We start from the raw sequence: 23,901 nt of genomic DNA on the forward strand, positions 1-23,901 counted from the left end.
TTGAAAATGTTGCTACTTAATTTAGGAAATAATACTTGTATAGTTTGCTCTTGCCATGTGTATGAATGATGGTGCACGTTGACAAACAGGCAATCTTTTTAATTTGTTCCACCCTTCATGTGTTACGGAGTGAGAAATTGCACTAACATATTTGATGGAGAGATCCTGACTTGGCTGTTTGCATTTAGCAAATCTAAGTTTTCATTTGCTCCCATTCCTTCCAGTTAATGGAAAACTCTGGAATGCTTAGTTTCAAAATCACAGTGACTGTTGCTTCCCATTAATTTAAAATCAGAGATCTTTCTTTCTTTCTTTTTAAAGTAAATGCATCTGCTCACAATCTTTCCCTTAATAATACATAGTAGCCCGTTAAAACACAAACCTGTCCACTGGTGCTTAGCAATGGAGAGGGTAAGGTGGTGGCAGCAAAAGATTTAGAAGGAGGTACACTGTCTAATATAAGGCAAATTTCTATATAGCAGAACTGGGTAGTTATCATCCACAAAGAAAACTCTGTTTCACATTTTTCAATGATTTCAGAACATTTGCAGAATGAACAAAATTTTATCATCTCTGTTCAAAAATAACATGCATGGCAATTACATAGCCTTCAGTTACAAAGGGTTTTGTTCTTGCATCATTCCAAACATTAAATCTGCCTCTTAATTAGTCTTCAGTGCTTATTCTTCCTATAGTCTGCACCAATTAATTAGATCTGGATAGTCATTAATTCCCTTCATTAAGACTTCCGGGTTGGCGCCATCGCCGAATGGCGGACTCCCTCCGAGCTCCGGAGGGAGCCGGCTCGGCAGGGGCTGGGTTCTACCGCACCGGCGATGCGGGGACCCTTAGAAACCACGGCCACGGGGGCCGTGGACTTGGAGACTCGGCTAGCACCGCTAGCGCCCTCCCGACTCGTGAAGGAGCCTTTTTAAAGGCTACGGATCGGGTGCCGGGGAGAAGCGTGGTGCTTTGAGTCCTCTGCCACCCCTGCCGAGCGAAGCCGCATGCCATCCGGCGGAGAGCGCTGACTTCTTCCATTGAGAATTTGGACTTTTAACAACAACCCGTGAGTAAATTGGAAATCGGGTTTAAAAGAAGAAAAATTTTTTGGATTTGAGACGAGCGGGGGGGGATCTAAAAAGGAAGTCAGTCCCCCTCCCTATTGTAGACATTTTAAAACAAGGATTGGGAAGCCAAGGCCCAAAAAGAACGGTATCTTTGCTAAAATCAAGAATTCCATGATGGGAAAGTACAAGAATTGTGCTGGAGGAAGAATTGAAGGAGAAGGAAAATGCACCCCCCTCCCTGGGAACCGGGGCGATTGAGGAGTGAGCCTGGTGAAAAGAGCCGGTGATTTTGACAGCTGTCAAAGTAGCTGTCAAAGTCGGAATTTTAAAGAGGATTTTATTACAAGGACCTTGCTGGTCAAATTTGTTACAACTTGATATAATTTGTTAAGACTTGAATACAAAATGGCGAAAATACGGAGAACAATCGGATTTTTGGAAACAAAGTTACAACAACCCCCCTAGAGGAGCTTCGGGACATTACAAAGATGGGCGTAAGCCGGGAAAAATACAACACTTCGGAATTTCACAGAACTGGTTATCTCCTGGGAAAGCTGCAAAACTGAAACTGAACCTCGTCTACAGGGTGTTTAGACTAAAAGGAGACAACAGAATACTTTACTGAAGAAGGAAGGGACTGAACGCAAGTTTTTGTTCCTGAATAACAACAACCCATGTAGAGTTACTAAACTTCTGAATAAGAAAGTTTTAGCAGCGGAACAAGAGGAAGCTGGACTATAACCTTGAAAGAACAATGGGGGGAATTTTATAATTTGACATTTTTAAAGATTTAGGAATTAATTTTTAAAAAGTAATCCTAAAAATGGGAAATAATTCTGCAAGGAGTTGGGGGAAAAATGGGATTGATGGACTTAAGACTTCCAGGCTGGAAACATAGATTGGAGGATAAGGGAAATTAAACCGGGGAAGGGGAGGGAGAATTAGAATCCAAAGGCTTGCAACTATTTTCTGAATTGGTTTTCTTTTTTCTAATATATTTCTTATTTTTTTTATACTTTTATTCTGTGTGCTTTTACTTTAATGGGAAAAAAGGGGGACATTGTGGAAAGAAAAGGGGGCGGGCTATGGGGAGAGATCTTTTGCTTTTTTTTATCAAGGGTGTTGCATAAGGTTTGTATAAATTTAAATTTGAACAATGGGGTATATAAATTGTGCTTTAAATCAGAAACAGAACTTGTGGAAACAACAATATGAAAGGGGAATACGGTAGGGGTGGGGGAAGGGGGGAGTCCCAGAAAGTGGATGTTTGAAAATAAGGTTCTGAATGTATCTTCATAATTTCTTTTCTTCTCTTTCTGTATTTTGGAAACTTCAATAAATATTATTTAAAAAAAAAAATAATTCCCTTCATTAATCAACCTCACATTTAGAGAACGTCCTTTGAAGAAGCCATTTAAAATGCTTCAGGGTAATTTTTATGGAACAAAAAAGCTTTTGTGTTTTTTTAAAAAGAAGTTTTTGCAAAAAAAAAACCCCAACCCCAACAATCATCCATTTGTACTTTCTTAAAAGCTGATGTGACTTGGAACTCAGTGAAGCCTTATTATTATTATTATTATTATTATTATTATTATTATTATTATTATTTCTGTAAAGCAATGCTTACCATTCCAGCCCTCCGGGCAATAACAGTGTGAAACTGTCCATCAGACACCTTCTTTGCTGTGGTGAGTTTGTAAGTGCCACTGCCAAGATTGTACGAGAATCTCAGCCTCTCTTCTGTTATTTCCAGGGCCAGGAATTCTGCCCGATCTCCAGTCTGGTTGTCATAATTATATAACAGAAGGGCATTGCTTTGGATGGTGGCAAACTTGATGTAGATATAATTGTTGTTCGGATCCATACTGGGGAATTCCATGTAAGACAATTCTTCAAATCCATAGCTATTCACTTCACAATGCTTTCCGAAAACTCCTGCGGAAATAAAAATGTAACAATGATCAAGAACCGCAGAAGCACTCTAAAATATAATTCTTTTAGGGGGTGGCAATCCTGTTGCAAGATCTGTTAGGATGAGAAGCTCAGGGTGCAGCAGATCTTCGGTTCAACCAGCTGATTTGTGTCTCGGCCAGTGCTAAGTACCCAACACTGGTTTAGCCAGAGATATGTTCAGACTGGCTTAGCCAGGGCTCAGCCAGCTGAACTAAGGCCAGTGTAAATTCACCCAAAGGCGTGGGACAGGGTGTGGCCAGAGAAGGGGAACTTAGACTGGCTACTGTGACCAGGCAACCTGGCATAAAACATTATTTGAAAGGCTTGCTTTCCCTCTGCCCGGCTTAGGCCAAGCAGCAGAAGCAACCCCACTGCTGAGTAGTGTTTGGATATGGTATAACTTTATGCCATCTTAATTGACACCAGCTTGCTTTTTGCCAACTTCTTGTATGACTGCTCTCTTGTTGAAGGAGCTGTCAAAAATGAAGATACTGGGTGCGAGCCAGCCAAGTTAGCACATTTAGATGCCATCTATTTCAATGGATAAATCATGCATTTATATATATTCTAATAGGACTAAAAGTGGCAAATTTTTGCATCATCACTATCATTTTTAAGAGAACCACTATTTGTGTGGCATAAATATACACTGGGAGTGATCATTTATATGTTAAAGACATGTGGTCTACATATTTTTTTAACCTCCAACAATTTGATTAAGACTTGTTTACACAGACTCTTTATTAGCACTCTGGTTCACGTTAACACAATGTTTTAATGTATGTGTCACCTTTTCTGCTTTCTTTTTTTAAAAAAATATTGTTATTTTATGGCATTTTTTTAAAAAAAACAGGTTTCTATTGTTAGTAGCCTTGGGTGCTATATCTTTAGCACAGGATATAATTATTCAAATATAATGTAAAAAATAAAATTCTAAAGCAAAATATTTGCAGTAGCTTCAATTGTTTTAAGCACCAATAAAATATTTTGGATTGTAGCCAATGAAGTTGTCTAGTGAGTTCAAGGATTTCTATTTGAGCAATTGAACTTCCCATGCCAGATCTGCTGAAGAATGTTGGGGTAACCCCCAGAACAGATTTTGGGGGAAAGCAGGTGGATGAGAGGCAGATAGGAATCCTTGTGATCACGGGGTGACTTTGATGGACATAACACTTCCCTTCCAAATGTGTTAAAATATCTCTTCATGTGTTACAAAAGTGGAAATGGTCTTTGTGACCTGTACTAACACATACATAATATCATTTAGATAAACAATATCATATTATCTTGCCCTTTGGCATTCCATACGCCTATGAATTTTGCATACTACATGTTCCCTGTTATATATTATTTACTTTCAAAACCAAATTTAATCAATCAGTCAATACATCTGAATGCATTTCCCTCCTTCTGCCTCCTTTTGCTTCCTTTTTTAATTTGTGCTGCTTCTGTTTCCCTTGTTTTAAATCATATTTCATTTCAAAACTAGCCAATAAAACCACCCCCTTTGCTATCAGCATTTTCTAGCTATGCCAAATAATATGGAATAAAAATAAAATCCAATATGGAACCAATGATAGATGCATTCCTCCTTGATTTTGGCAAAACACCATCTAGTATTCTTTAGATCAAGTCAACATACAATGCATTTTGAAGAGTACATACAGTATGTTTCTTTGTTGTTCACTGCTTTCAAACACACAGGCACTACATTCCATCCATATTGTATATCTTCGAAATACAAATGCTTTCATAATAATATTTTTATAAAATACTTGCCTGAGGTCTTTCAAGAGTTTTAAAATGTTATGATGTTAACTATATTTTTGTAAAATGGCAAAGACCTTTTTTGCATCCTGCTTCTGACTGGCTCATTAATTTCTGAGGTTAGAAAAGAATGTAGGCAAGTAGGAAACAAAGAGAAAGGGAAAGAACTAGAACTAGGACAGGATGGGATTGGGTGGGATCTAAGATGGAGAGGGAGGGAGAAGGAGCAGAATTAGGATCAGGAAGAAATCAGATCTGAAGCAAGTGTTGGGAGAAGTAGAATTGGAATATAGGAATGGGTTGGTTTATGGATGGTCAAATATGTCAATTTTGATTTCTTATTTTTCCAGTCTTAAATTCAGTTCGCCACATTAGTTTGCAAAATTCAACATGACTATAGTGACCCCCCTCTAATATGCACATTTTCGTATCCACATTTTGCAAGGCATTTTCCCTAATAAAATGAATGCATTTCTGAATGTTGTTTTCACCAATGTATGCATTTATGGACGTTTTTCACCTAACATATGCATTTTTGCTCATATTACTTGCAATAGTGGTGTTGATGCTCCCACTGCTGCTTCTGTCCTTCAGTTCCCACTGCCTTGGCCCTCTTGGTAACTGGCAGTGGCACTTGGCATTGGGAAGCCAGATGAGGAAAAATGCTTCATCCATGGCACATTGTTAAATGTTAGTGATTGTTAGGACAGCATTGCAAAATTCGCAAAAGTGTGAATTTTGAAGGATTACTACATTTCAGTCTACATATTGTTTCAGGAAGTGCAAATTAGATCTATCTTGAAGGATGAACTGAACCACATTTCTCCATTCCTAGCTTAGAGTTGGGAGAATTGGAATTGGACATTAGAATGGAATAGGACTGAGGAGCATCAGGGAAGAAGAATGAGCTCCTTCATTGCCCCAGCTCCTTCCTGTAAAGTAGTATCACCTCTTTCTTTCCTTGCTAGAATGCTTCCTTTAGCAAAGAAGAAGGGAATCCTTTGGAAGACATCATCTGTGATAACAGAATAGGTGAGTTGAACCTAATTTCCCCTTCTCCCCATAATGATTATTTGGGAGAAATGTGATGGGAAGCTGCGCCAGCCAAAACTTACAAACAGATATAGATGCAACAGCTCTATTTTATATGATCAGTGGTAATTTAACATGGATTTTAAGTTCATGCAAGACTTGTATGTGATTGTAGCCAGATGCTGTATCTCCTCTTACATTTTCTATACACAGCAGGCTCACGGTCTAAGCTAGTGATTTCCAAGTTCTTCTATAATTGCTACCATATATTGGTCCTTCAAAAAAAAGAGAAGTCTTTCTGGCTTCATCCATAAATTTCTTGAGAATACTGCTTGGCAATGATGGCAGGAATAAGGCACAATTGCTGCAAATATAATGTAGTTTGATTTTGACATACCTTTACATACGTTTAAGAGAAGCTTTAATAATTATAACATTATAAGTAATTGTGTTATACTGGGATGTCTGGTACCTCTGAGGCACTGGGGCATGATCTTTCCCAGCTCTTTAATGTTTTGTGGTTCAAATGCCCTCACTTATCCTGTGCTTTTACAGCTGTTCCTTGTCACAGGGTTTTCAAAGTACCAAAGCCCCATTCAGGAATTACATGTGATCTGCCATGGACCAGGTGCAGATGTCAAACAAAAACACAGTGTGGAGATTTGGAGTGGGATGCAAGATTTCCTTAACCTTCACACACCCCTTCCATCCAGTGTGTGGATTTCCTTTGCCTACCTTTAATCAATTTCTGTGTTACATATGTGACCATTGCTGAATAAAGCTGAAATGGAACTGTGTATGCTACTAACTTTGAGAACTCCAGTTTAACCGAGGCTCCCAAGGCGTATGGAAATTAAGAGTTTCTTCAAACCTCATCAAGATGTCTTCAGCAGATGCCCTGCTTTGATGTCTCCACCTACAGAGGCAGGGTAGCTAATCTTATTTGTGGAACTTCTTTAGCTGTGTATCTCCCTCACCACATCTCTTCAACAGGTATCTACTCTACTGATGTTCTGTCTTCAGGTAAATACTATACTTTTTGCCCAAGCTTTTAATGGTCTTCTTTGAAGACAATATTGTAGAATGGAGAAAGGTAAAGAAAAGTGCCATCTTTCTCCTTCTAGAATATTATCTTCAAACTAGGGACTGGTGGAGGAGGGCAAGAAATGGGAGAGATGATAGAGTTTTATAAAATTATGCATGGTGTGGAGGAAGTAAGGAGAGTGTAGATTATCTTTCACATTATGCAGAACCTGAGGTAACATCCAAATAAATTAAATGGTGGGAAATTCAGCACAGACCAATGATGTACTTCTTCACTCACTAGCGGTGTGTAGGGTTTACAATGCAGGAGGCTCTATGGAAGGCCACCAAGCCCAGCAGAAGGGACAGAACCAATGGTCCTCATGTCCTATTGTAGACTTCCCATAGGTATCTGGTTGGTTACCATGAGCAACACAACATGGAACAAGATAGGTTTTCAGTATGATTCTTCTTATCTTTGTAATGGCAATTGACAGAAAAAGGAGGAAAAGAAACTCTAGGTCCTGCAAAATATCATTTATTGTGAGTCCAAAGGGTTTTAGATTTTTATTTTGTTATTTTTTTTTAAGCAACAGTTCTGACACACTAATCTACAGATACTGTAATTATTTCCTGTGAATACTGCAACATCCCTGGTGTGTCAGGATTGTTGTTAAGATGCCATTAATAAAAATTTTCTTACAAAACATGTTGGGCTCACAACAGATGAAATTTTGTAGCATTTGGAGATCCTGCCTCACCTTTTTTTGACTACTCCAGTTCTTTGTTTGGTTTCCTGCCAGATGCTAACTGACCAACCAAGTCACATTGCTTTGCTTTATTCTGATTAAAACAATATTATCATATAAAAATTAATAAGTAAGCTATAAAATCCATAGGTGGTTGTATTTGGGGGCTAGGGTTAAAAGTATTAGGGTTCTGCAAGAAAATCTGAATAAAGTACCAAATTTCTACTCACCAAATGGACAATGACAGTAATATCCCTCCACTCCATTTTGACAGGATCCTCCATGGAAACAGGGGTTGCATTCACAGTAATTGACAGTGGAGTCACACATTTTTCCTGCAATAGTAGAAGACAGTACCATATGGAAACTGAGTTGCACTTAGGCAATTTGCATTATGAACAAAGTGGGATAATTTGCATTAGTTGTAACTGGAGCCCAGAAATAATTTGTTTAATTTAAAAGTGAGTTTCATTCTCTATATTCTGGAGTGAGTTTTTATTATTATATTTTTAATGTAGAAACACTGAACATCATACTGATGTGGAATTAACTTGTAATACTTTCATGGAGAGTAATTGCCATGACTAGGGATGGTGCAGAAATTCGATTCAGTTTGCATTTGAAGTAAACCTGCGTTTTCTGAAACAGGACCTGAACTGAGAAACAGCCATTCCTCAAAAATCACAATGCAGTTCTCCAGCCAAGTAATGTGTATAAAAATGCTTGTGCTGGGTTATATGCATATCTTTCTGATGTGTATTGTATTATGGGGAGATGCTTTGCAAATGTGTCTAATAGGAGAAATGTGAATTAAAATGCTGACAATTTTCATGAGAATAATATATAAATATATATATATAAACTCATACTGATGTAGAAATATGGAGAACTGAATTTAAGATTGGGAAAAATGGGAAACTGGGACAAACTGAAACTGACAAACTTGTCCAGCCCTAGTCATAACTTCCTAAAATTGACGTGCAACAATAAGTTATTCCAATAAGAACTGGCCACTGCTCAGAGCATGGAAGTTCTCTACATGCTAACATGAACAGAGTTAAGCCTCAAACTGCATTCTAAAATGCTGCCACTTCTATTTTGAAAGAAAAGCCAACCGAGATCTTGATCTGAATCCTGCACAGATTTGCCTCTGAAAATTTCCTATGGCTGCTATTCTCCCCTGAAGGTGATGTTTTCAATAGAAGAAGAAGAAGAAGAAGAAGAAGGAGGAGGAGGAGGAGGAGCTGGTAGACTGTTATTTTGTAGAGAAACCTGCTTGGGACTGTATTCCAGAGCAGGGCCTCGCACAGCTGCTTCAAACTGTTTTAAAAATGTGACTAACGTAATGTGTAGCTTTGCCCTAACCTTCAATCGTTGCATTCTCATTTTTTGTCACTTCATGATAGAACTTACTTGGACGCCGTTCATCACTGCAAGGGTTCGCTGCATGGTGCAAGCTGCACAGTTTTATTGCCTTTTGTAAAGATTTCTCCACTGAATTTAATTAAATTTGCAAGCCTGAAGATGGGTTGGTTTTTTAAAATACATTCCTCGGGCTATTTTTTCCCCTCCAAAACATTTCACAGCTCTATAATTAATTGCATATGGTTCAAATAATAATGTTTTGATGAGAGAAACTAGTGATTTGCTTGGGTAAATTATGCCCTGAAGTTAAACAAATCACCAAATGACTGGATTCATGAACTCTGAAGGTCTACAAGAGGCTCATCTACAAGTTTCAATTTCACGGATTTTGAGCACTTTGCCCATTTTCAACCAAACTGGGCAATGACTAATTTTGATAGGTTACTAGCTATTCTGTACATGCATGCCCAAAGATAAACTGTGCGGATCTGGAATAGGAGCCACATAATGTTTATCATTTTTAACAGAAAAACTCAGAAAGAATAGCCCAAAGCTGTACAAGTCTCCTCAGATATAAGCCCCACTGAGTTATATCCAACTTACCCACAGGTATTACTATATATAGATTGAAGGCTGGGGGGAATTCAACATCATGATAATATGATTGTTCTATGGGTAGGAGTGCCATATTTTGAAGAGCAAAAAAGAGGACACATTTGCCGACTTCTACTTTTAACTATGGATCGCTATGACAACTCTAACCATGAAAAAGAGGGCGTGTCCTGGGAAAAGAGGACATATGGCAACCCTACCCAGGCTGTAAACATGGGGGGGGGGACTTGTTTACAGCTCATGGTTAGTCTGGAAAAAGCTAAGCCACGACCCTGGGTTTGGACAACACACTAAGCCAAGCCATGGCACAGCTCAGGATAGCAGCAACAGAATGACAGGGAGGGGCAAATGGGATATGATCCTCTCTTTGGAAGCCTACATACTCTAAGCCATGGTTTGGTTTAGCATGAAGAGAGAACCAGTTCTCTGCATTCCTGGTAAATAATGACAGTTGGATAATATGCAACTGAATCTCCAGTCAGCCAGCATGGATGGGGAGAAATGAGCAGTTAAGTTTCAGCTTTGTTGATTCACTGACAACCGTATGAAAAGCCTTTCAGTTATCATTGCTTTATATGGAGTATTTGCATATAGTTGTTGGGAAGAACTGATTTAAGATAACGTTAGACTTTTTCTAAGATGGCAGTCTCTTTCAGATCAACTTCTTGCTTAAAAAACTGAATTGATTCCACAAAACTCATCCTAAAAAGGTCCAGAAAAGAGGAACTGAGGGGTTCATGGAAAGGCCAGACAACACACTACTGTATGTCATCTGATATATCCCATCTTGCAACTGATTCGTTCCAAAACAAAATATGATCATCATTAATAGACATAATTATAACAGATTGCTTAAACCTCAGTGTTACACTGATGTAATCTTTCATTATGGTTGCGCTCACTGCAATGAGCCTAATTGCTTCTATAGAGTGATGAAGTGAAATGCAGCTGGCCAAACATAATAAATCAGTGAAAAAACCTGTGTACCCCCTCAGCAAGGTAAGGGAAGCCATTCTAGTGGTCTATAATTGATGAACTCAGACTTACAGTGAAAAGAAGGAAAGCTTGCTTTAGAAAACAACAGAAGCTACAGAGAAGAGCAGCTGCCTTGATCCAGACAGGGGTCATGCATACATACATATAGGATGGTATTCTAAGTCACTCAGAATAGACCCACTGAAATTAATGAACAGGACTAAGTGTATTTCATTAATTTCAAAAGGTCTACTCTTTTGGTTCCTAAGGATTCCCAAGCAATACTGGGAATGAGGCTGCTAGTAACATATATTTTAGGTTTTTGTTATGAACAGGATGAAAAGGTCTCTGCCTTCAGTGTTCCTTTTGTATTGTTTTCAAACCTACTTTGGGCTGTTTTGTGATATATTTGTAAATTGCCAATTCAATCAATGAGTTACACTGATTTTCCTCTTTTACAATTATTCTCTCCTAGGAGAAAACACTGCCGCTTTACATTTCTAACATGGGTGTATTGTGTCTGCTACCATATTGCCTTTTTATTTTTGGAGAGGGAATGCAAGAGCATAACCCACACTATGGGAACACTTAATTCTCCCTCCCTCCCTCTCTCTCACACACATTACTTTTCAAATTTCTTCCATGACATATTTCTGCTTTCAGCAGATGGGGAAAAAATTAATGTGTTACAATGTGGGGAAATACTGTATGTGACAAGCGTCAGGCATGACAGTCACCTCAGCAAATCACTGTAGTTTCATTAACCCCAATTACAAGCTACAGGACTGATGTGACTGAATTGTGTGCTATTGTTAAAATGAGTGTTCTGCTGAGGTGTCCCAGTGAGCTGGCAAGTACATGCCTATTTAACCTCTAATGCTAATGACTTAAAAGGTTACCCGCAATTGTGGCATGGAATTGTTCTGCTACGCTGCTGGCCAAATAATTTGATGTGATGATTCACTGCGAAACACAATCTCAGATCATTAGGTTAATTAGAACAGCCATTCAATTACGAATAATTACTTGTGACCTGAGGCTCAGCAGGCTACACTGATGGGCGCATACATAGAAAGATCCCATCAGTGTCTTTTATGTCAAGGCGGCTCTAACAGTGAACATGTGTCAGTTGCCACATATGCTATTTAAATGGAGATGCATTTGATGGCTCTCGATACTTTCCTGGCAGAAAGCTAAGAGGCATCACTCTATATATATCGAACTGATATGTTTAATAGAAAGGCTGAAAATCCTGATTATGATTTTTACACAAGGCTGTCTGGCAGATAAGTAGGATGGAACCATGCACGCTTTGACGCTTAGCTAATTTCTGGCAAAAAAAGCATTTTTAAAAAATCCACTGTTTAATTTTAGACCTAGGCTACTTCCACATATACATTTAAAGCACTATTATTATATTATTTAATGACTTCCCCCAAAGAATTCTGGGAATACAGTCTCCATGATTCTTTGGTGGAGGATGTCATGACTGTTTAAAGTGGTATAATAATGCTTTGAATGCATGGTGCAAGTGGGATCCTTGTTTTCACAAACAGCAGATGAAGGGATGATAAACTTGGGGTGTGAGCTAACTGAAGACACACAGTATGATCACCTCATGGAAGCAAAGCAGGTCCAGATCTGATCAGTTCCTGTGGGGAAAGGGGGGTGACTGGAAGCCCCACATAAGCCACCTTGAGTTCCATGATGGAAAAATGCAGAATACACATGTGCTAAATAAATAATACATCTAGGTTTGAATTGCCAGTAGGAGTGCCTATGATTAGATGCTCCTTCATAGGTAATACCACTAGTTCATCTCTGTGTTGCATTCAGAACAATCACACATGTAGAAGAAAAAATTACCTGTATATCCAGTTTTGCAGACACAGTTGAAGCTTCCTGGGAAGTTCTGGCAGAGAGCACCATTTTTACAAGGGCCCGAGAGGCACTCGTTGAGATCTCTCTCACAGGCCATTCCAGTAAAACCACTGGGACAACTGCAAGAGAATCCGCCTACCAGGTTGTGGCAAGTCCCTCCATTGTGGCAAGGTAATGGGAGACATTCATCTATGTCTGTTTCACACAGTGTGCCATCATATCCTGGCATACACCTACATGTAAAAGGCCGGAGAGGTTCATTTGCCACAACAATGACTGGGATACTCTCGTGGCTCTGTAACTTAGGGCTCACACCCAGTTTTTTCAAGCAGCTGCCGCCATTTTGACAAGGATTTTGTAAACACGAGTCATGATCCACAGACTCTATTCGAACTCCGCTTTGACGGAAAAGGATTTCTTTGATGCTTTCAAAGAAGGTAGTCACACCACCTGGATTCACATACTGATAGCTGTTCCGTTTCACAGCTGCCATCAAGAAAGTCTGGTTGCTCTCCTGATAAGCCCCATAGAGTTGCACAGCAGTCCCTAATCCGGTTAACTGTGAATTGGCAATTCGCAGAAAATGAAGGTAGTGGTTGGTCAAAAATTCTCTCAAGGATTGCACACTGAGACGAAGGAGAATGCTGTTATCAAGTGTGGCATTACTGAATCCTGAAAAGAAAACTCGGATACTGCTAGTGACTGAGTTGTGTAGCCCATCATTGCTCAGGACTGTGAGATCGAATGTCCCATCGGTAGACCTTGCCAGGGAATTTAAATCACAAGTGCCTGCTGGAATATGGAAGAGGCTTGTAACTCCCGATGTAAGAGAGCACTGGAAACTGTCTAAAATATCTGGATCCTGAGGTTTTACATTGCCTAATGTTCCACCAGGGAACAGGTTGCCAAAATAATGGACAAAGATCTCTACTGTTCTGGGTTGTGACGGGTTATCATTTTGATCTATTACCTTTACATGCACAGTTCCTGTGGAAGACATCTGAGGAATGCCCGAGTCTCTTGTAATCACTGACAAGTAGAAATCACAAATTTGTTCTCTGTCAATCTCTCTAGTTGTGGTCAGAACTCCAGCAGTGCTGAGACTGAAATAACTGGTTCCTGTGCCAGTGCTAAGCAAGTAATAAGAAAAGGGGCCCTGATTTGGAGGAAGATCAGGATCGGATGACTGAAGATTCAGCACAAGTGTCCCTGCCCGGCTATTTTCCATTATTTCTCCTTCTGTGGTGGAGAGGGTGGGTCCATTGTCGTTGATATCTTCCAAAGCCACCAATAAAGAGGCACTACCTGTTGCTGACGGTGATCCTGAGTCAATGGCTAACACAGATAGGTTGTACACTGGTAAAGTTTCTCTATCCAGTTCTGCAGTCACTGTAACCTGTCCTGTCTGCGGGTTAATAGAAAAGGCACCGTTGTTGTTTCCATTGCCAATAAAATAGGAAAACCTGTTCCAACTTGGGAGAGAGTCAGAGTCGAAGGCACTTACAAATGTCACGTGGGTCCCAACAGGAACGCCTTCACTGATTTGTACGTTGTATACCATGAAGCTGAAAACAGGGGGGTCATTGGCATCTAATATCGTGATATTCACAACCACTTCATCAATATCTGCACCACGAATGCTCCCGGCATTTTTTGCAAGCACTTTCAGAGAGATCCGTTCTTCCTTTTCCCTGTCGAGAGGTCCTGTGACATAAATCTGCCCGCTGCTGTCATCAATCTGGAAACCCTTTTTTCTGCTATTGCCGAAGATCAGATAGTGGACTTCTCCGTCAGTTCCCATATCGCGGTCGCTTGCAAAGACTTCTCCCACAATGGTGCCTTTAGAAGCTGCTTCGGAAACCTCAAAATAGTAAAGCTTGGACACGAATCGTGGCACATACTCGTTTGCTCCTTTTAAATGGATGTTGACATTCGCAAAGCTGCACCTTTCTTCATCGGGAACGTTAAAGGCCTTTATGGTGAGATGATAGCTCTGCTTTGTTTCATAATCTAAAAAGCCTTGGGTGGTGATGATTCCAGTATTAGGATCAATAACAAACAGATCACTGTCTGAAGACTGAACCGCATATGCAATTACAGCATTAGATCCGGAATCAGCATCAGTTGCAGAGAGACGAATGACAGTTGTTCCACTAGGGGCATTTTCTAAAACACTCGGAAAATAGTCTTCTGGGCTAAAAGCTGGAGAATTATCATTCACATCAATAACATCTATGGTAATGCTACAGTAGCCTGTTCTAGCAACCCATCCGCCATCTGCAGCACTCACAGTAATCTCATGTTTTTGGCAAAGCTCATAATCAAGGGGTTTGGCAAGCCTTAATGCACCAGTAGATGCGTTAATTGCAAAGTTCCCAGCCTCATTTCCAGAAGAAATGTTGTATTTGATAAGTCCATTCATAGCTGTATCTTTGTCCCTTGCCGACACAGTCCTGAGAATAGTTCCAACAGCATTACTCTCGGCGACAGTTATACTTATATGACTTTGAGAGAACTCTGGCGTGTGATAGTTTTCCTCTGTTACAACTATTTGCACAGGCACTTCTGATGAGAGAGGAGGGTTACCTTTGTCCTTTGCTTTTACTTTGATTAGAAAGTTTTTATTCATATCATTCCTCAGTGGCGATGCTACTGAAATCCAGCCTGTGTTACTGTCCAGTTCAAATTTACCTGTTAGGTTGTCATTTGAGAGAATGTATTGCACTTCTGAATTTAGACCAAAGTCTTTCGCATCAATGGCAGTTACCTTAATTAGTTTGGTACCAACAGCTACATTTTTAGTAACAGGTGTAAAATATTGACTAAAGAGAAACTGGGGGGCGTTGTCATTGCTATCCACGATGTTGATTGTGACTGTTGTCTCGCTCAGCAAGGGAGGGCTGCCTCGATCTGATGAGGTAACGATGAAACTGTGCCTGTTTAGATTTACATTACTGGGGCCGCTGGAGTTTTGGAACTTTAAAGGCTGCTTATTGAAAATCTCTCCCGTAGAAGCATTAATTCGGAAAAACTCCGACTGGGATTTGATGAAGTAGAAGACTTGCCCGTTGGATCCTTCATCTGGATCTGTTGCAGATATCTGGATCACTCGTGATCCAACTTCATTATGCTCAGGGCAATCCAAGTAATAGGACGGTTTTGTAAATCGTGGGGAATTGTCATTGATGTCTGTTACAAATATGGTCACATCTGTGCTTACCGTCCACCCAGAGTCATGTGCTGAAACTCGGATTCTGTAGCGATCTGTATCTTCCCTGTTCAGAAGTCTGCTGATTGTTATATCTCCTGTATTGGGGTTTATGACAAAAGGTATACTTGTATCCCTTATTGAATATTTACTGACAGCATTTGCTCCAATATCTTCATCTGATGTTGTGACTCGTGTTACAGTGTAACCCAAAGGTGCATTTTCAGGTACAAGAGCACTGAATATCTGAGAAAATTTGGGTGCATTATCATTTTCATCCAACACATTAATAAGCACCCGGACGGTGGTACTCTGAACAGGTACACCTCTGTCTGAAGCTTTGATAGTAAGTGTATAATGGGCCACATTCTCCCTATCTAAAGGTCGGACACTTCTGACTTCCCCATTGGTACGATGGATACTGAAACTGTTCTCCTTATTGCCGCTGACAATTTCATAATTTAACTGTCCATTAGCGCCACTGTCCTTGTCCACAGCAGTTACAGTAATTATTTTAGAAGGTGAGAGGTTTTCTAGTACTTCAGATATTAAAGGATCCCGTTCAAATAGTGGTGCATTATCGTTTATGTCTATCACTGTCATTTCCAATTTTACGTAAGAAGAAAATGGCGGAAAGCCCATATCTCTCGCCTCAATCCAGATGACGTATTTCTGTATTGCTTCATAGTCTAAGGGTTGGCTGATGGTGACCTGTCCTGTTAGTTGGTCGATCTGAAAGGTGTTGCCAAGATTACCGCTAGCAATATAATAAGACAAAGAGTCGCCTCTAGATGACAATCCAGAAACTGAAGTGACAAAAGTGCCAACTGCTTGATTTTCAGGAAATGTGAAAGTGTGCTGTTCAGCCTGAACTCGAGGAAAATCTGCTCTGTTTACAAATCTTACGGTCACAGTTGTAGAATCTGTCTTTGGCAACGAGCCACCATCTTTCACATTAACAGAAAATGTCATTTCAGAAGTGCCAGACAGTCGTTCGGCAGCCATAATCGCTCCTCGTGATGGATCAATGTGGAATTTTTCAGAATTCTTCCCCAACAGGGAATAGTGAAGCTCAGCATTAGGTCCTGCATCAGCGTCTGTAACTGTCACCGCAAATACAAATGTACCTGCAAAGGAAGACAAAAATAAGGTAATAAATCCTGTGAAACTGAACATTAATACTCATGCAACTGTTCAAACCCAGAGAATGCTAAGTTATTGGACAATATACAAAGACTGTAAATAAAACTTAAAAATAAATAAATTACAACCACTAGCAGATGTATTGTTCATACTTAGGAGGTATTTAGGATGTTATAGGCATCCTTGACCGATAGCATATTTATGCATATTTAAATCTCACTGAAAGCAATGCAGCATGGAAGGCAACATTTTGAAATTTACGTACTTCACACAACAGGTTATGATACCAAAACTTGCTACTGTGCTGGGATCTCATGAGTGGTAATGGGTGCTTGTCTTGTCATAATGCACTGGTCATGTCTAGCAATAGGGTGCTAGACCAGTTGCCTTCACAGTGGGCTGTTGTGTTCGTTCTTTCTCTGTTAATTCAGACTGAGGACAATGCAAGGGATGCATTTTCCTTTGGTCAGATTTCCACATACCCAACTGTGATGGATCCTATGACACCATGACCATAGGATGCTTGACGCCATGTCTCTAGGATCACATGGAGTTCAGGATCCTCAGCTGGCCAGAAGCAAACAGTAGGAAAGATAATAATTGACAAAAAAAAATTGAAGCAATTGTTGAGCCAGGCAGCAGGTGAAGCAGGTGTACAGATACAGTGATACCTCGGTTTACAAACTTAATCCGTTCCGGAAGTCCATTCTTAAACCAAAGCCATTCTTAAACTGAGGCATGCTTTCCCTAACGAGGCCTCTCGCCACCGGTGCCCTTCCACCGTTTGGCTTCTGTTCATAAACCAAGGTAAAGTTTGCAAACCAAGACACTACTTCTGGTTTTGCGAAGTTCGTATACCGAATAGTTCGTAAACAGGGCTGTTCTTAAACCGAGGTACCACTGTATTTAGGACAGGATTTAGTTAACATATTTTGTATGAAAAGTGTATTCCTCCCCAAAATTAGTGCAGCGCTAGTGAAAACCCTAATAAGCTATAGATAACAATAACAAAACCTCAGGGGTCAGTAAGATTTAAAAGTCTCTTTCCCTCTTGTTATCTTGGATTCTTTCTGTGCTATAAAAACTGTAAGGTTAGTATCATGTTGCTGTTATCAGCTTACCTGAACTTGTTGGTGAGGGAATATGAGTGACATAAGGGTGGTGCTGAAATTTGGGAGGATTGTCATTGACATCTGCAACAGTGACAAGGACACTTGTAGAACTGGAAAGAGCCTTTGGGAAACCACCGTCCTTGGCCACGACGATCAAAGTGTAGTTCTCCTTAGCCTCTCTATCCAACAGAGCACTTGTGATAATCTGCCCGGTTGAAGGGTTGATTGTGAACTGTGAGTTTCCACCACTGAGACTATAGCTGCAAAAAGTACAAGCAGGGAGAGACGCTTTTCATACCCATTTTAGTATGAAATATGCTGCTTTATATGTTGACAAACTGTAAATTCTACAGGCAGGGAATCAAAGTATTTATGTTTATTTAAAATATTTATATTATTCTCTTTCATCCAAAAGGATTTACAAGGCAGATTAACATCAATATAAAACAAACGTACAAAAGCAAAGTCAAAACAATATAATCACAGCTCCAGCAGTGACAAAATGACACTGAATATGGACATAAAAACAACAAATAGTTGCTGCTGAATGGTCTTGATTTACCATATGAAACCCTGTTAGTGCTATGATCAGATAAGCCTCCGTAAGAAAAAGCTCCGTAATCTAGGGTGCCACCACTGACAAAGCCCTGCTTCAAGTGACAAAGCACCTCTAGACTATTCATCTTTTCCTTCTGAAGGTAAGCAGCCCCATCCAGAACAGATAAATTGTCCTGTCTCCTGGACATGGAAACCACCCACCCACAAGGTTTTAAAAGCTTCACACAGAAGTTAAATAGTACTGGGGATCAAATAGTGCCTTGGGCCACCCCATAGCGTGTTTTACCCCTTTGCACAGGTAACACAAAAAGGACACCCATGTTGCACATATACAAAATGAGTTCTTCCACAGAGATATCCCCAACTGAAGCAGCAACAACACAATTTTTGAATTATTCAGAAGCCTGACGTTATGATCAACCCTTAGAAATATTTTATTTGTGGTTTTCAATCAAATGCCTGAGATACTGCCCATAGACAGATGGAGTGAATATAGCAATTGGTCATAACCAGCTATTTATCCTAGGAAAATGCCCTAGGTAGCAAAATAATTGCTCAGTTATTATTTTATAGAAAAGTCATGACCGCATAATGAAGTGCTATTTGTTTATATGGAGAGAGGAGGGAGAGAGACAGACAGAAACTTTCCACATCACTGAGTCCCAAGAGGCAATTTTCAGATGAGTGTCACATCTGGGACTGACAGAAGTATTCTGCTATCAAACTATTCCCTGGCTTTCAAAATGTGGGGATTCTGATTTAGAATGAGGATAGGGCTAATTGCTGCTGCATTACATTTTAAGCCTTGCTGCAGCTCCTAAGGTGATCTTGATTGTGATAACTTCCAGGGTGAATAACATCCCATGTGTTTTGACTCATGGAAAGACAGTTGTACATTGGGTCAATTTCATGCCCACTTGACAGAGTCCTTCGAAGTAGATAATCTGTCACACAGAACTGAATCAATTGCAGCTGGAATGCAACAGTAATAACTGCTTCACTCCCGTTGAAAACTATCAAGGCTCTTATTCTCTCATTCCTTATGGCCCTTTCTCTTTAAGAGGTACTATCTTCTGTAAAATAGGACACTTCTGTAAAGTACTACTATGAACTACTCATCGTCTTTCTGTGACTACTTGGTAAAAGGTAGTCTGCAGTGCTAAAGCATCAAAATCCCTTCAGCCTCAAAAATGTGGTCATTGCACATTCATTGAATGACTTTCCCTTAGGTTTGCCTGCTTTGAAGCTGAAGAACAGTCATCTATCATTAACTACCCCATGGTGATAGGAGATATGGCAGCTGTGGCTTCTGATGCCTGTTCCCTCGTTGGTCCTCTTGTCCGCTGTTTTTTCAACCTCATTCAACCGACCAGGGCTTGAGGTTTATAATGCAATACACAAAGAAGAAGATGGACTATAGAACAACTACCTCTTCTCCTGCTGCATTGGGGGCTTTAAAGATATATCTGGCTGAATACTACTGAAAATAATATAAAGTCACCACCCCAGTCAGTGCACAATGGGTGCCCCCTAAATCAGATAAATCAATAGAAATACTTAACTAACTGAGGTTCTTCCTCCCTCAACATGAAGTCTGCTCCTCCCCAACATAAATCCTGGCTACACCCATGCTGTTCACTATCTTCATAAGCTTCCTGCTTAAATCCCCTATTGATGGGTTTGGCTTTTTTAATGACCTGTGGAAACTTTTCTGGGTTGTACATCTCATGGTTTATAATTCATTTAATACATGTATGGTTTCATTCTGAATTGGAGCATATTTTCAAAAGCTAATGGGAGGTTTTTGTTTTTTTAAAAAAGCTTACACACCAAGGCTGAAATCCTGATTCCTTTTCCCCCATAGTAATATATCAACTCTTCTCAAGTTTCCATATATTTTTATTGTATTTTAATTTTATTTTGACAAGTGATATACCACTCAATTACAACTGGACTAAGTGGTGTACAAAAATCAATTAAAACTATCAAATCTGAATTCAATTGAAATGCCTGCTGAAATTTTTTAAAAGGCCTTCAGAAGGCAGCAGAATTTCAACAGGGAGGGGGCGTGTCTGACCTCAGCTGGAAGTTCCATAAAATTGGACCAAAAATACTGAATGCACAGTCTCTGGTGTATATGTACTGTGCATCTGGGCCTTTTAAAAAAGTTTTGTTGCACAGAATTGTAAAACTGCATTACTACAAATCAGCATAAAAGTTGATATCCGCCCTCTGTGTTTTAGGGCAACGGGGTAAGAATAATAAAATAGGATTGTACAGTGAATCCCTTTAGATATATATATATATAATCCTAGGAAGTGAAAGTAACAGCCACCTCTATTTTGCGATGCCATTTCCACATGGTTATAAGACTTCTCAAAAAATGTAAATTTTCATGGGAAAAAATGACATGTAATGAAAAGCATTATTATGTCATATTTTATTAATTTTATTGGATGCTTATCAGGCACACCTGGCAGATGGCAAGGGTAGCAGAGCTCAAAAAATGGAAGAAAATTACAGTGTTTTGATATTTTAAAGTTCTTATTTCTCTTGTACTTTAATATCTACAAACAATTATGATTTATATTTTGCTTATTGAAAAAAAGCTAATTTGAATTTCCAAAGAAAAGAAAAAGTGTAGTGAGTCGTTTAGCTCAGTTTGTGCCTTTTATGCAACAATAAACCAATATTTACACTCATTGAAACCACTTGAGAAAGGGTCTCTTCTGGTTTATTGAGTGGCAGGTAGTGATGATTGGCAACAAACATGAATCTCTCTGCATTCCATTAGGAACGCATCACTCCTCTGAGCAAATTGCTCAGGCTGTCAATGCCACTTAACCTCTCAATTTTTTCTTTCATATAGTCAGCAATCGGATTTACTGGTAAAACTTGGAGGTGTCAGTAGAAATGTGCAAGCCATTTTGCCATAAAGCGAATGATGACTTTTCAGAAGCTGAGTGGCGCAAAGAAATCAGTTCAATTGCCATACACAGATTCTTCCTTTTTATGCTGAACTTTGTCGGAACTTGCTCAGTAAGAGCAAGAGAAATAGATTGGCCAGCAATTCTAAAGCTTTTTACTACATGAAAAGTTAGGGATCAGCTTCTAAACACTCTTGTGGCAAAGTCATTATTGGATACAACCCAGTGTTTTTTCAGCCCACCTAAGTCAAATGGTTTAAATACAGAGCTATTTCATCTTGTTCATTCCCCCTTATGGTTTTGATCCATGGGCTATTATTAAAATGAGGATGCATTTTAAATTGTATTTTTAACCTGTATTTTAAATTGTTTTGTCCCCCCCCCCCATTATGTTTTTATTGTAATTTTACTGGTGTTAGCCGCCCTGAGCCTGGCTCTGGCCGGGGAGGGCGGGGTATAAATAATTTATTATTATTATTATTATTACTGTCACAAACCAATCCAGGGTGGCCATAAAATAACGGCCTCAGGCAACATATTTTTGGTGTCATGAAGCAGCTGATTTAATTTATTATAATTTTATTGACATTTTTGCCTCAGATACTAAAGTAGGTTAACTGGCTTTGGGTACTTTGCACCCTTAAAGGAAGGGCAATATTTTTTGTTTCATCTCAAGCAGCAAAAAGTCTTGGGCCAACCCTGAACCATGTTGTATTTGTGAACAATGCAAGACAAAACCCAACATGCTCATTTCTCCTTTGTTCCCAAAGCATGAAAAGGAAACAGGACCTAAATTAAACAGCATCGGAAGCACCACAAGAGCAACATACCTGATGATAGCATTCACTGATGCATCGGAATCAGAGGCGTTTACAAGCAAAACGTCTGTCCCTGTGGGTGCGTCCTCCGGAATGGTTTTGGAATACATATTGAAGGCAAATTTGGGGACGTTATCATTGACATCATCTACTTTGACAGCAATAGTTCCAGTACCAGTAAGGGCAGGACTTCCTAGGGGGGAAAAGATATTTGAAATGCGAGAGGTTACCCAAGTTACAATACTAATACTGGATATGCCACTCTTCATTTATTATCTCACACATGAACATGTCACAGTTCACAGAGCTAGAAAGTCAAATCCATGCAACGAGCAAGGTCACTTTTGTTTTTAAAGAAGGTCCTCTGGAACTCTCAGAGTATGAAGTCACACAGGAAAAGCTTTGAATCTTGTATTATCAAGTAAAGGGTTTGCTGCTTGAAAAGAGAAATGAGAACAATACACAAACACTGACCTGCAGTGAACCGGATGAATTTGATGACTGAAATTGGTCATCCAGTGAGTGCCACTAAAGTGCACAAGAGCATGCCAATAGGTGTAACAAAATCTGGACTGCCATTTTTTGTTAGAGAAAAGCTAAATACGGCTATGACTATTCGGGGAAGAGAAGCAACAGGGGGCAAGAGGGAAGGCTTAACTCCTTCCATGCCTGCTGCACAAAGGATCTGCTGTCCAGATGCATGTCTGCCAGCTGACAGAGGACTCCTGCTCGCAGACAACCTCTGCGCAGACTAGTTCATCACCCTGGAACATACATAACAATATAGCGAGTGCATTTAAGTATATGTAGAATGCTTCCCTGAATGATGATAGCTCACCCTGCACATATACCTCAATGCCACTGAGTTTTAGCATATTCTGAAAATTGCTGAAAACCCCTGCTTGAAATTTCAGTGGACAGAAAAACGAAGTTTCAAGGTTCAGGTAAGCATGTCTCTTGCCTCCTTTGTTTTCTGGAAATATTTTAGAAAACCAGCACTTACAAAAAAAAAACAGTCAATATATAAGCCAAGGGTGGCTAGCCCATTGCCCACGGGCCACATTTGACCCCCAAAGAGGTGTTTTTTTGTCACCCTGAAATTTGTCAATTAAAAAAAATACTGCTCCTGTGGTGCCATGATGTCAAAAGTGTTTTCTGCCCCTAAGCAGAAAATTGTCCATTAAAAAACCCATCTTTAAATTACAAACATGGAAGTTTGGAATCTGTGAAAACTGGCAACACTGTACAGCAGGTCCTCCAGCCCAGCATAATAATAAAAAAGTAGCTTTCTAGTGCTCAAAGCTCACTCACTCTTAGTCTGATCAAAAGTGGTAGGCAACCTGGTGTCCTGGAACTACATTTCCTGACCACTGATGAGTCTGGCTGGGGATGATGGGAACTGTAGTCCAATAACGAGGGACAAAGGCTATATTAGTAGCTATGATGGCTATGCTCTGCCTGCACAATGGAATGCTTCTGAATGCCAGTTGCTGGAAACCAATGGAAGGGAGAGGGCACTAGTGCTTGGGCTTCCCTCAGGCATCTGGATGGCCATTATGAGAACAGTATGGCAAATTAGTTGGGCTCCTCTTAATCTTCTTATCTGGAAGGTACCAGGATCCCTAATTCACACAGATCTTGCTGACATGCCCTGATGATCCTTAATGCTCATGCAAAAATAAGTTACACAGAATTTAATGGGGTTCGC

At 39.8% G+C, this 23,901-nt stretch overlaps 1 protein-coding gene across 1 annotated transcript in view; it reads right to left on the reverse strand.

The window, feature by feature from the left end:
* Nucleotides 1-23,901, reverse strand: part of FAT4 (FAT atypical cadherin 4) — a 140,057-nt gene that overhangs the window by 19,552 nt on the left and 96,604 nt on the right. Inside the window, exons 7-11 of the mRNA XM_083631483.1 lie at nucleotides 22,206-22,386; nucleotides 17,900-18,150; nucleotides 12,413-16,762; nucleotides 7,825-7,929; nucleotides 2,698-3,005 (exon numbers count right to left, since the gene is read on the reverse strand). Coding sequence (XP_083487609.1) covers nucleotides 2,698-3,005; nucleotides 7,825-7,929; nucleotides 12,413-16,762; nucleotides 17,900-18,150; nucleotides 22,206-22,386 — 5,195 coding nt within the window. The remainder of the gene's footprint in view (nucleotides 1-2,697; nucleotides 3,006-7,824; nucleotides 7,930-12,412; nucleotides 16,763-17,899; nucleotides 18,151-22,205; nucleotides 22,387-23,901) is intronic.

This window comes from Podarcis filfolensis, assembly GCF_964270895.1.
Source record: "Podarcis filfolensis genome assembly, chromosome: 9".
NCBI classification, from domain to species: domain Eukaryota; kingdom Metazoa; phylum Chordata; class Lepidosauria; order Squamata; family Lacertidae; genus Podarcis; species Podarcis filfolensis.